The sequence below is a fragment of the Durio zibethinus genome, chromosome 28 (assembly GCF_047325235.1).
Source record: "Durio zibethinus cultivar Kanyao isolate XHJ-2024 chromosome 28, ASM4732523v1, whole genome shotgun sequence".
Taxonomy (NCBI): Eukaryota; Viridiplantae; Streptophyta; class Magnoliopsida; order Malvales; family Malvaceae; genus Durio; species Durio zibethinus.
The window spans coordinates 14148736-14161021 of NC_143189.1; the positions used below are offsets into that span (position 1 = coordinate 14148736).

A 12286-nucleotide genomic window follows, 5' to 3' on the forward strand; every position below is an offset into this window, starting at 1 on the left:
ACAACTAAATGCTGAAGCTTTCTTTTCTTACTTACTAAAACCAATAAGATAATGCCTTTTTAAAGCAGGATAGTGGGAGGCAAACCAATAACAAATTTTATGTAATTAGAGATCTTTATTAGAGATGTTGTTGCAAAATATTTTTCCTTAAATAGTTTAAATTTTAAGTAAATATATGTGAAGGGAAGGAAAAAAAATTATATCAATAAAGTAAATTAAAAAGACTTTTATATAAATTTTTAAAATTTTTTTAATTGATCCTTAATCCTTTAATTTTTATTTCTTGTAAGTCATGTCAGGGCATTATGCCTCTAATTCCGAATAGCAACTTCAAAAATTTTAACTCAACATAAAATTTATATTATTTGGGTAAAATATATGGATAATTTTATAAATAATTTTTAAATTATAATAAAATATTTAATATAACATTTGAATTTAAAAAATTTTTAATATAATATCTAAAATATTAATTTATTAATTAATATAATACTTAAAATATAATATTAATTAACATATTTATAATTTAAATCTTGCAAATGCCATGTTAAAAATTTTTAATGTCTAATATTACATTAAATTTTCAGTTGTTTGACCTTAGGATCTATTACATCAACATAAGGAATAAAGCACGGAGATAGCTTAAAATCTCTTAATTATCATTTCACCAGAAAACTCTTGCGCAAGAATGCTTTCTTCAATCTCCACAAGACGCCTAAACCCCTTTTTTCTGCTTTCCCCAATTCATGTTCTCTTATCCTCCACTTCTCACCCTATATTCCCGAACCCCACTTCCTATTTCCAGTCTCAACCCCGAAATCCCCTCCCAAATCAACCCAATATCGACCATCACACCGTCCGGGAAACCCTGTCTTGCTACATCGACGACTGGAAACGCGCGTTGGAGTTCTTCAACTGGGTCGAAACAGACTGCCAATTCACCCACACCACCGACACCTTCAACAAAATGTTAGACATTTTGGGTAAGTATTTCGAGTTTGATCTTTCATGGGATTTGATTCATAGAATGAAAAGCAACCCTTGTTCGATACCCGATCACGCCACGTTTCGCATCATGTTTAAGCGTTATATAACTGCTCATCTTGTTAATGAAGCTATAACTACTTTTGATAGATTAGAGGAATTCAATTTGAAAGATGAAATTTCATTCTGTAACCTTGTTGACGCACTTTGCGAGTATAAGCATGTCATTGAGGCACAAGAATTGTGCTTTTTTGGTAAAAATAGGGAATTGGGTTTTAATGTGAATGATACAAAGATTCATAATATGATTCTTCGTGGGTGGTTTAAAATGGGGTGGTGGAGTAAATGTAGGGAATTTTGGGAAGAAATGGATAAGAAGGGTATTCCAAGAGATTTACATTCTTATTCTATTTATATGGATATAATGTGCAAGAGTGGGAAGCCGTGGAAGGCAGTGAAGTTGTACAAGGAGATGAAAAAGAAAGGGATAAAATTGGATGTTGTGGCGTGTAATACAGTTATTCGTGCTATTGGTTTTTCAGAAGGTGCAGATTTTGGTGTTGGGGTATTTAGGGAGATGAGGGATTTGGGTTGTGAGCCGAATGTTGTGACTTATAATACGGTCATAAAGCTTTTGTTTGAGAACGGAAGGGTGAGGCAGGCTTATTCGGTGCTCAATCAAATGCTAAAGAATGATTGCGCACCTGATGTAATTACATACCATTGTTTTTTCAGGTCTCTGGAGAAGCCAAGAGAGATTCTTAAGCTGTTTGATTTGATGATTAGTAATGGGGTTCAGCCAAGGATGGACACATATGTAATGCTTATGAGGAAGTTTGGGAGATGGGGATTTCTTCGACCTGTTTTTATCGTCTGGAAGAAGATGGAAGAACTGGGAAGTAGCCCAAATGAATTTGCTTACAATGCTCTGATTGATGCCTTGATTCAAAAGGGCATGTTAGATATGGCTAGGAAGTATGATGAGGAAATGTTAGCAAAAGGGCTTTCATCTAAGCCGAGGAAAGAATTGTGAACAAAAGCTGTGCAAGGAGGACCTGATACTTGATAGCTGCAATTCTTATACACAATTTTGTAAAAGAGGCAGTTTCCACTGAAATTCTGTTGTCAGAGTGAAAGGAAGTTGGCGTGTCATTCTGGATTATGTACAGTGGGAAGTGCCTGTTAGTTATGTTGTAAAGGAATAATTAGCGTTTCTTCCAGGAGACTTGGCTTTAGTGGAATGGTTGATGGCATGATGTCGATTTCTCGTATTAAACTATACTAATGTTCCTTTTTTTAAGGGCAAACTAGGACATGTGAACATGTTTTTGTTTGGACTAAGGATTGCTGAATGTGCAGTCAAAGCACATCTGTTGGTGCTTTCTGGCTTTTGTCTAACCACTGAGAATAGCAAGAATGAAGCTGGTACAAGAAAGGCTTACGGTGGATGGTTCAGAAAATGAGACAATTTTTACACCAGAAAGTATCATGTTTCAGCGGCATCTCTAAATCTGCAGTAAAGCTTAACAACTCCCATGAATTATACGATTTGCAAGGGCTAAAGCCTGTCAACGATGGATTTCCAGCATTTGAAATGTTCCATGAGCTTCTATTTGGCAGCATGTTCTTACTTATTAGTCACCTTGCAAATGGCTGGTTTTCTCTCCATGTCTTTCCATCTTCTTCCTTTTAGCAATATAATAATTCTTTGATCACTCTATCCTTACATCTCCTGCTGTCCTATCCATAAATGCTAATTTGATCAAATTATCTTTCATATCCTCAATCTTAGTTCAAGCGAGCCTAAGATGCATTACTAATTAATAATTTTAATTTTCGGCTTTTGATTATTTGAATGTTGTTGTCTGGAATGAGACTTTAATTTGCATATAGCAGTTGTTAATTGAAAGTTGGATTGGTGTTCTGATAAATTAAGTGAAAGCTGAGATGATTGAAACCGCCAAAGTCTGCCCAATCATGTATGATCAGCTTGTAGGATTTTGCTCTGTATTTTATGTTTTGAATTAAGAAACATGGAACTTGGACTTAAATCAGGTGGATCATTTGCAAACGGCGGTATTAATTATACCAAATTTGCATAAAAATTTTGTTTTCTACCAGGAATTTTAGAGTGTGAAGATGCCTACTTGAAGATGTTATTCTTTAATATGATAGCCAATGGTCATTCATTCTCCACCACAAATCGTAAGTACAGATGGCAGCGTTATGTTGCAGAGGAACCCAATCCACTGGTTATATTGCGTGTGATTAGGATGTGAAATTTAAAAGGACCAATTGGAAGATGCAATTTACATAAAATTTTTCTTGAAATTTAGTTTAGTTACATTTAATAATTTCTAAGAGGTAGTTAGTAGATTTAGGTTGAATCTCCACATCAATACCTTTTCCTAGATTACGGTTTTTATTAAAAAGAAAATCAAATTAAAGGCAAGGGGTTCCTGTTGATTTCACTAGACCATTTAATTTTTTAAGGTGACAAGTTTCCGCATACAAAAATAACTGGCTAAAGTGTTTTAAAATTGTTTTTAAAGAAAAAGAAAGTTTTTAACTAACGTCTTTTAATTTAAATAATATTTGATATTTTTTATAAGATTCTCATCGTAATATAATTATTGAGGTGATTTTATTAGTAAGATGATTTCATTATTTGTGAATTGAAATTATTTTGTTTAATTAATGATTATTAATTTAAAAAAAAATTATTGTGTTTGGTAATATAAAAAATCAAACATTATTTGATTTAAAATTACAAAAATAACCATACAATTATATCAATTATACAAGTTATTATTTTTAATGGTGTTTAAAAATAATAACTTATAAAATATTAATAATATTTTATTATATTTTATAATAAAATATAATTAATAATATTTTATTATATTTTATAATAAAATATAATTAAATTATTAAATTAATAAACATATTTATTAATAGGTAAATTAATTTTTATAATATAAACTATGTAAAAAATATTTGAATTAGAAAATAAAATTAATCAATTAAATTCATATTAAAAAATATATTATATTATAATATTAAAAATATTAAAAAATCTAAATTATTTTAAAACTTGTTACAATAAATATTAGTTTGAAAACATAAAAATTTATGATATAAAATAATCATAGTTTTAAGATAACAAAAATTTTTGGTTCATATATTAAATGAGTAATATTAATTATTGTTAATTTTACATATCACTTAAGTGATAAAATTTTTTTATCATTTAGTATCGAAATTAAAACATCATTCAAGACAGTTATCTAATTACTTTTGATAATTTAATATCATCATCATATAAAATTATTAAGTATTTTTTAAATATAATAATATAATTATCATATACACATCATCATAACTTTTAAAATAATCACTTTATACCATACACCATCTTAAAAAATTAAAATCCTTTAGATGTGCAAATTCGTACATTTTAACAATGCCAATGAAACAAAAGAAAGGTATGTTATTCAATATATAGTTTTCTTTCTAAAAACAGAATCTATCAAGTGTTAATTTTTTATAAAATCAATAATGATTAACATTAATATAATATTTTGTAATTATATAATAAAAATAATATTAGATATTATGATTCTATAATTATAATAATATCTAAAATTACTATACAATTATAATATTATATATAATTCCTTTTATAATTAATAAAAATCTTCTATATATAAATAAAATATTTTTATAATATTTTCTTAAATTAGTGAATACAAAATTACTTCTTTATCATTCAACGAGTGACATTTTATTCAAAAACCAAAGACATTCAGAGGATACGTTGGATATTTTTTTTTTAATTTCAAAAAAAAAAAAATCGAACTTATCCATATGTTGGAAATTGTCTTGTTAAAACTCCATTAAAATTTTTTATTTGAATGGAATATTATTGGCGATGTGGCATGCGCCGACCTTGAGGTGGCAGTAATAGATGATTGAGGCCTTATCGTATTGGGCCATGAGAATATTAAAGTGGAAAAGTCAAATGAAGTACACATTTGCACTATAAAATGTACCGTACCACGTCCAAAGCATGTTTAGGCAAATTAAAAATGAATTTTTGTTTTGTCCTACAGTCAATTAACCCAATATGTAACTTGTCTTTTTGGATGTAATTAGATTCTCTTTTGCTTATATACTTTACTCATGTAGTACACTCTTCATTTGTCAAAATCTAGGAATTTTCTTTTGACACTTAATTGCTTTTTTTTTTTATCAAAATAAATTTGCAAAATAAAATGAAGAAATAAAAATTATAAATGTTAAAATTTAAACTTTAAATTTATTATATATTATTTTTTAATTATAATTATATGAATTAATTGAACTAAATTTTAAATTTAACACACAATGACTTAATTATGTACATATAATTTTGCTTGCTCAATAAACTTATGTTTGCCCAAACACAACTCTTTATATACATCTTTTGTACATGGCCACGGAGAGCATATATAAATCTTTATTCAATAACTATATATAAAATTAATTACAATGGTGAAATTGTTTAACTGTTTGGTTCAAATATATATATATATATATTTATGAACGAGTTCATAATTTAAGAATATAAGAAGGGTTATAGATATTAAAATTTGAATTTCATATATGTTAGATATCACTTTTTAAATATAATTAAATAAACTAATTAAATTAAAGTTTAAGTTCAATTCAAATATATTTCACATGTATATAATGTATATAATTAATGTCTATACACAATTTCAAACTATGGAAATTAATTAATGTTTGAGTCATATGGATTTATCTACAAAAATGGATATGTTTGTAAGAATCAAATGTTTTTTCTTGATAATGTATAATTTTGGGGAAAGGAATATTTGAATCCTTTAATTAAAGAAATTGATCTAAAATTCAATTAAATGCAAATCAGGAACTTAATTCAATTAGTTTATGTAATTATTCTTAAAAAAATAATATCTTGTAAGCTTTCAATCAAATGCTTAGGTGCATGAAATTCAAATACTTCCTTTGTCTTAAAATGTTTGTCATATATTGACTTTTACGAAATAAAAAAAAAAAATTGACTTTAATGTGTTTAATATTAAAATTTAAAATTTTTTTATAAAATTAAAATTCCATTATTTTTAATGTCAAAGAGTAAAAAAATAATAAAAAGTAATTTTAAAATATAAAAAGTAAGAGTTTTAAATATTCAAAAAAGAAAATAAGATATAATTTTGAGATATCTCAAAAAAAAAAAAAGGATAGAGGGAATATTAAGTATTTATGGTATTGATATATAGTAATAAAAACAAACTAAAAAAACTCTCTTCCCCTATAAGATTGTTAACATCATTTAGATGACATACGATACATAATTATATTTTTCTCAATTTACAGGCAATTCGCAATCCAATCCAATAATTTTTTTTGAGAAAAATCCAATAATACCTAAGTAGTGTTAAAATTTGAAAATAGCGACAATAATTAGGTAAAAAAATAACAATGTTTTCACTTCTATTTATTTTAAAATGCAATTAATAACCATAAAATATGTCATATGTCAAATTAATTTATTTCAAGTTGTTTTTGTTGGTGCATATAACTTCTTATTAGCCGTTGGCCTTATTCCTCCATGAAATCATTTAAATAAATAGATAACTTTATTAAAATAAATATAAATTTATATATTTATATATTTTTATAAAAATTAAATATTCAATATTAAGAATCCCAAAATTTGTGTGAAATTAGAAAATCCTATATTAAAAGAAAATCTTAATCGTACGGTGGCAGGGGGAAAGTAGAAACGTGCAAGAGTTCGGTACCTGCTTAGGCCCGTGAACAGGGACCGAGCATAGACTTTGAAGTCCGAACTTCACACAGCTTGGCTTGGTTAAATTTTTTTTTTATGAATAAATATATTTTATTTAATTTGAATTCCAAAATATATTTTAAATTTTAAAATTTTATTTATTTTATTAACAAAATAATAATCAAATTATTATCTTATAATTTATATTGATAAATCAAATACAAAACATATTTTTTAATTTTTATAAAATTTATATTCTATTTTTTTATTTAAAATTTTAATTTATATTTTGTTATAATTTTTATATAATATTTAAAAGTGAGAGGCCTAACCTTGAATTTTAAAAAGGAAAGAGAGCTACTAGGTCTGGCCAGATCGATGACGATCATCGCTGGATGTTTCTGGTGAAAATTTCAATAATAATAATAAATAAAAAATCACCAACGTTTTACATCACCATCAATTACTAGGTTCTCTAGGCCAATATAAAATGTACACGTATAAATTTATAGTTACTAAAGGACATGCCCAGTTGAAAAGAACGAGAGCCGTGGAAATGACGTGCAAGTCTCGGACACTGATGCAAAACATTTTGTTAAACATGATAAACACATTTCTTACTAGTTGCTTTTGACTAGTAAAAGTTTATGCGCTTTGATTGATCCTATAAAACCCTCACTCTCACAATCCCAAAAGGCACCAAAGCTTCTCCAAATACAACATCCCCATAGCCAAAGAAAAGAAAAGCAAAGAAATAACATAAAATTGGACATGCCTTTTTCTCTCCTGACAACGGTGTCCTCCAATTTCGATTCAAAATTTGATGAATGTCAATGGGTGATCTGCATCCGTAGATCCCTTGATGAAGAGCTTGAAGATGATATTGAAGTTCCTGTCTCAATCTTCAGTGTTCCCAAAGTTCTTATTTCTAGTAGTCCTGATAGTTACACCCCACAACAGCTTGCTCTCAGTCCTTACCATTATTGGCGTCCGGAACTATATGAGATGGAGAGATACAAGCTGGCTGCAGCAAAAAGAACCCAAAAGCAATTGCGGTGTCTTGCATTTCAAAACCTTGTTGAACAACTGGAAAAGCTTGAGCCAAGAATTCGAGCTTGCTATCACAAGTACTTAGATATCAATTCTGAAACTTTATCTTGGATGATGGCCATTAGTGCTTCGTTCTTGCTTGAGTTTCTTCAAATCTATGTTTTCCATGAAAGGACTATATCAAAAGTTTGCTCCAGAATGTCCCATTTGATTGATTATGCAGGAACAAAATCAGCTCACCATTCGATTCTCAGAGACATTGTGATGCTTGAGAATCAGATTCCATTGTTTGTAATGCGAGAGGTGCTAGAAATCCAATATTCATCGTTGGAAGCAGCTGATGGTGTTTTACTTTCGATGTTAATGGGATTATGTCAAGAGCTCTCCCCTTTCAAAACGATGGAGAACATGCCAAAGATTGTAATTTCCAAGCGTCCTCACGTTCTAGACTTTCTGTACCACATGATAGTACCGAAAGTGGAAGAATCACCGTCTGAATCAGTTGTCCAACCGGAGGAACAAAAAGAACCCATAGAAGAAAAGGAAAGCAGTTCTGTGGACTCAAGTCTATATGTGAAGCAGCTTTTTAGAAAGATAGGGGAGATGCTCTCAAAGATGAACAGTGCCCCCGCACGGCTCATCAAAGCAACTCTACAGTCGAGACCTGTTAGAATCATACTTAAATTGCCCTGGAAAATCCTCTCTAACCTCCCTGGATTTTCAATCTTGAGAAAACCAATCGAGTATTTGTGTTTCCTAAAAGAGAAGGAAGAAAAAACTAAACCAGGTGCAAGCAATTTCAGCATCCACGAAACCCCTCGGGCAGAGGAGATAGCAATTCCTTCCGTAGCTGACCTTTCAAAAGCTGGTCTCCGCATTTTGCCCACCAATGGTAACATTTCAACTATCAGTTTTGATGTCAAGACTGTTACATTATATCTCCCTGTCTTCTGCTTAGACATTAACACGGAAGTTGTCATGAGGAACCTGGTGGCATATGAAACATCGAATGCGTCAGGTCCTTTGGTTTTTACTCGCTATACTGAATTAATGAATGGAATTATTGACACTGAGGAGGATGTCAAATTGCTAAGAGAAAGGGGCATCATTCAGAACCATTTGAAGAGTGACAAAGAGGCTGCAGACTTGTGGAATGGGATGAACAAATCCATCAGACTGACCAAAGTTCCTTTCTTAGATAAAGTGATTGAAGATGTCAACAAGTATCACAATTGCAGATGGAATGTTAAACTCACAAACTTCTTTAAGCAGAATGTGTATGGTTCCTGGCAGTTTCTCACAATGCTGGCCACAATTATGCTCCTGTTCTTGGTGACATTTCAGTCCTTTTGCTCGGTTTATAGCTGTTCCAAAGTCTTTCATCAAATCCAACCCTCTGACTGACCTATATACTTTGGTGCATTTTCATGTATAGCAAACTAGTTTTATGACAGACAATCGTTGGTTCCATTGATTGATTGATCCTTTCTAGCTTGTAACGAGACAAATTGGATTCGAAAAAATGTATTCTATGTATGCTAGATTCTTAATGGTCAAATGAGGTTTCATTGATTGATTATTGTCTTGTTTGAAAGAATGAATGTTAATTTCTCACCTATTTCCTAGAAATTACATGAATTGAATGTTTTGATTTTCTGGCTTTATTGCATAAATATTTGTGTGTGATAAATATTATGGTTTTTAATTAAACATACAATATAAAACAAAATAATCATTAGTTAAGAGATCATTCAACTTGAATACAAGACAACTCTAATCTAAAAAAATAGCACAAAGTTCTCTAACATAGAAGCTCAATCTAATTAACAGTTGGAACAAGCATGTCTAACGTGTGGACATGTTTAATAAGAGATAACAAACAACAACAATCAACCTTCAGGCTTCGTTCGGAAAGAAAAAGAAAAGGAAACGAAAGGAAAGAAAATATTTTAATTTAATGATTGAGTTAAAAAATAGTACATACCAATCATTAAATTAAAAAATTTCTTTCCTTATTCCTTTATTTCCTTTCTTCAAATGGAGGATAAAATTTATACCTTATTAAGTATTTAATTTAAAACAAATTAATCATATTAAGTATTTCTTCAAATGGGAGCTTCTTGGACATGTGAAAAAGCCAACATGCTTAGATGATTTGTTTTAATCAACTTAAAACAGTGTAATTTCCTAGCAACTCCTTGATCCTAATTGCTATGAATATAGCCCAAAAGTGGCCCCTAACCTAAAGAAATAGAGAAAAATGTTATAAGTGTTGATATTTAAATTTTAAAATTATAAATAATTATTAAAAATAATTATATAAATAAATTGAATTAAATTTCAAATTTAATTATTATTAAGTTAAACTTCTAACTTAATTACGAGTAATTTTTGCAAACTCTTGTTTAATTCTACTAGTGTCAATGAAAGGATCTTAACTTTGTTAGTACCAAAAAGAAAATCCTTTGGTTGTTATCATAAGTTGATGTAATAAAAGAAAAAAGTCAATTAAATGTCAACTGTAGAAGTTTTACTATAAAACATTGACGTTAACTTCAAGCAACTAAGCACGTTTAACAGATGAATGAAGACTGAACGGAAATCAAAGATAGAGACTAGTGATATATCTTTTGCATACATACACGCATTTGACAGTCGAGACAAGTGATACATCCTTTGCATTTGACTTCTATTACAAAAAGACAAGCATTTGACAGTAGAGACAAGTGATGCATCTTTTGCGTTTGACTTCTATTGCAAAAATACACGCATTTGACAGACTTTTGATTTAGTACTGATATATGGTGAGAATTTTTGTTTGAGGAATTGGAAATCAATAAAGCAGATCAATGGTTGCCAAGGTTTTCCTTTCACGAGTAAAGAGGAAGCTTAAAAGGAGATACTCTTTAATTAACTTATTATACCATTATTCCTTGCAATGATATGCATATGAGAAATAATGAAATACAAGAGAAGTTATACTTGAAAAGCTCTTTAATTTTATTGAGTTATGTAATATATTTATACAAATGTCTAAGGGGTAAGTGATAAGTATAATCCTAATTAAATTAGTGTAAATCTGATAATTTTACATGATGAACAAGATTAAGTGATACTTATAACCTAATCAAACTAGTGTAAAGCTTTTTATTAAAAAAAAAATAGTGTAAAGCTGATGAATTTACATGATAAACAATGTTAATTTAAGACTAAGTCAGATAAATCAGTAAAACTAAATTCAAAATTCCCTTCAATATTCCTCGGATGGTGGAACCATTTAGTACATCAATCTTGTAAATGATATATTGTAAGCAAGCATTGGACAAGGGCTTTGTTAACACATTTACTAGCGGATCAACAGTGGATATGTGCTGGACAGTCAATTAATTTTGAGAAAGTTTTTCTTGAGCAGAGAAGTAATCGAAAAGTGAGGTTACGTTTGTTTCATAAAAATAACTTTTAAAAAATAATTTTTATATTTTTAAATATTTGTTTAACAGAAATTGATTAGTTAATTGAAAATAACTTATTCGTCAACAGAAAATAAGATAATTTTTTTGAAAATTATCTTATCCTTTTGAAAAATGAAAGATAATTTTGGAAAAAAGAGTTCTTTATGAGTATAACTACTTATTAATGTATTTAAGCGTAATTTTATTCAAGTCGGACCTTATGCTTGATTTTTTAAAGTTAAAATTTAATTTTACCCGACCCAGAATATTATTATATTAATAAATAATATTTTCTTTAATTTTACTTAAAAAATTAAAATATTAATATTAAAAGTTTTTTAATATTTTAATTTTAAATATTTTTATAATTTTTTTCAAGTAAGACTTTGAACATAATATTTTAAGTTCGAATTTAATTTGATTTGACTTAAAATATTATTACGTCAATTAAAACATTTTATTTAATTTTAGTTAAACATATTAAATATTAAAATTAAAAGTCTTTTGATAATTCAATTTTAAATATTTTTATTTTGTATATTATTAAGCATAAATATTTTTAGTATGTCAATAATAAATAGTATTATATTATTATTTTAACAATAAATAATAATTAATAATAATACTATTATTATTTTAATAGTTACTGTTAAATAATATAATAATATTATTTTCTTAATATGAGTATTTTTTATAATTTCTTATTATTTTTAGTTTAAAGAATATAATTTTATATGTTTATTTTTAAGGTATTTATATTATTATTTTAATAATCAATATAAATATATATTTTTTGTTATGATTTAATAATAGATACTTTCAATATAAAATATAAATATTTTAATAGTATAAATATTTTAATAATAAATATTATTATTTTAATATTAATAAAATAATATTTTAAGAATAGTAAATTATTTTAAATATTTTAAAATATTAATATAACGAATAATAAATAGTTTTATTTTAAGTATTTTTATATTAA

General features: G+C 27.8%; 1 protein-coding gene and 1 pseudogene across 1 annotated transcript; both read left to right on the top strand.

Moving 5' to 3' along the window:
* Window positions 1-610: 610 nt before the first annotated feature.
* On the top strand, window positions 611-2834 carry LOC111281300 (Pentatricopeptide repeat (PPR) superfamily protein). Its single transcript, XM_022869024.2, has one exon. It carries the CDS (start codon window positions 689-691, stop codon window positions 2015-2017), a length of 1329 nt encoding a protein of 442 aa, XP_022724759.2. The 5' UTR covers window positions 611-688; the 3' UTR covers window positions 2018-2834.
* Window positions 2835-7488: 4654 nt separating this feature from the next.
* Window positions 7489-9421, top strand: LOC111280800 (putative UPF0481 protein At3g02645 pseudogene; annotated as a pseudogene).
* The last annotated feature ends 2865 nt before the right edge of the window (window positions 9422-12286 follow it).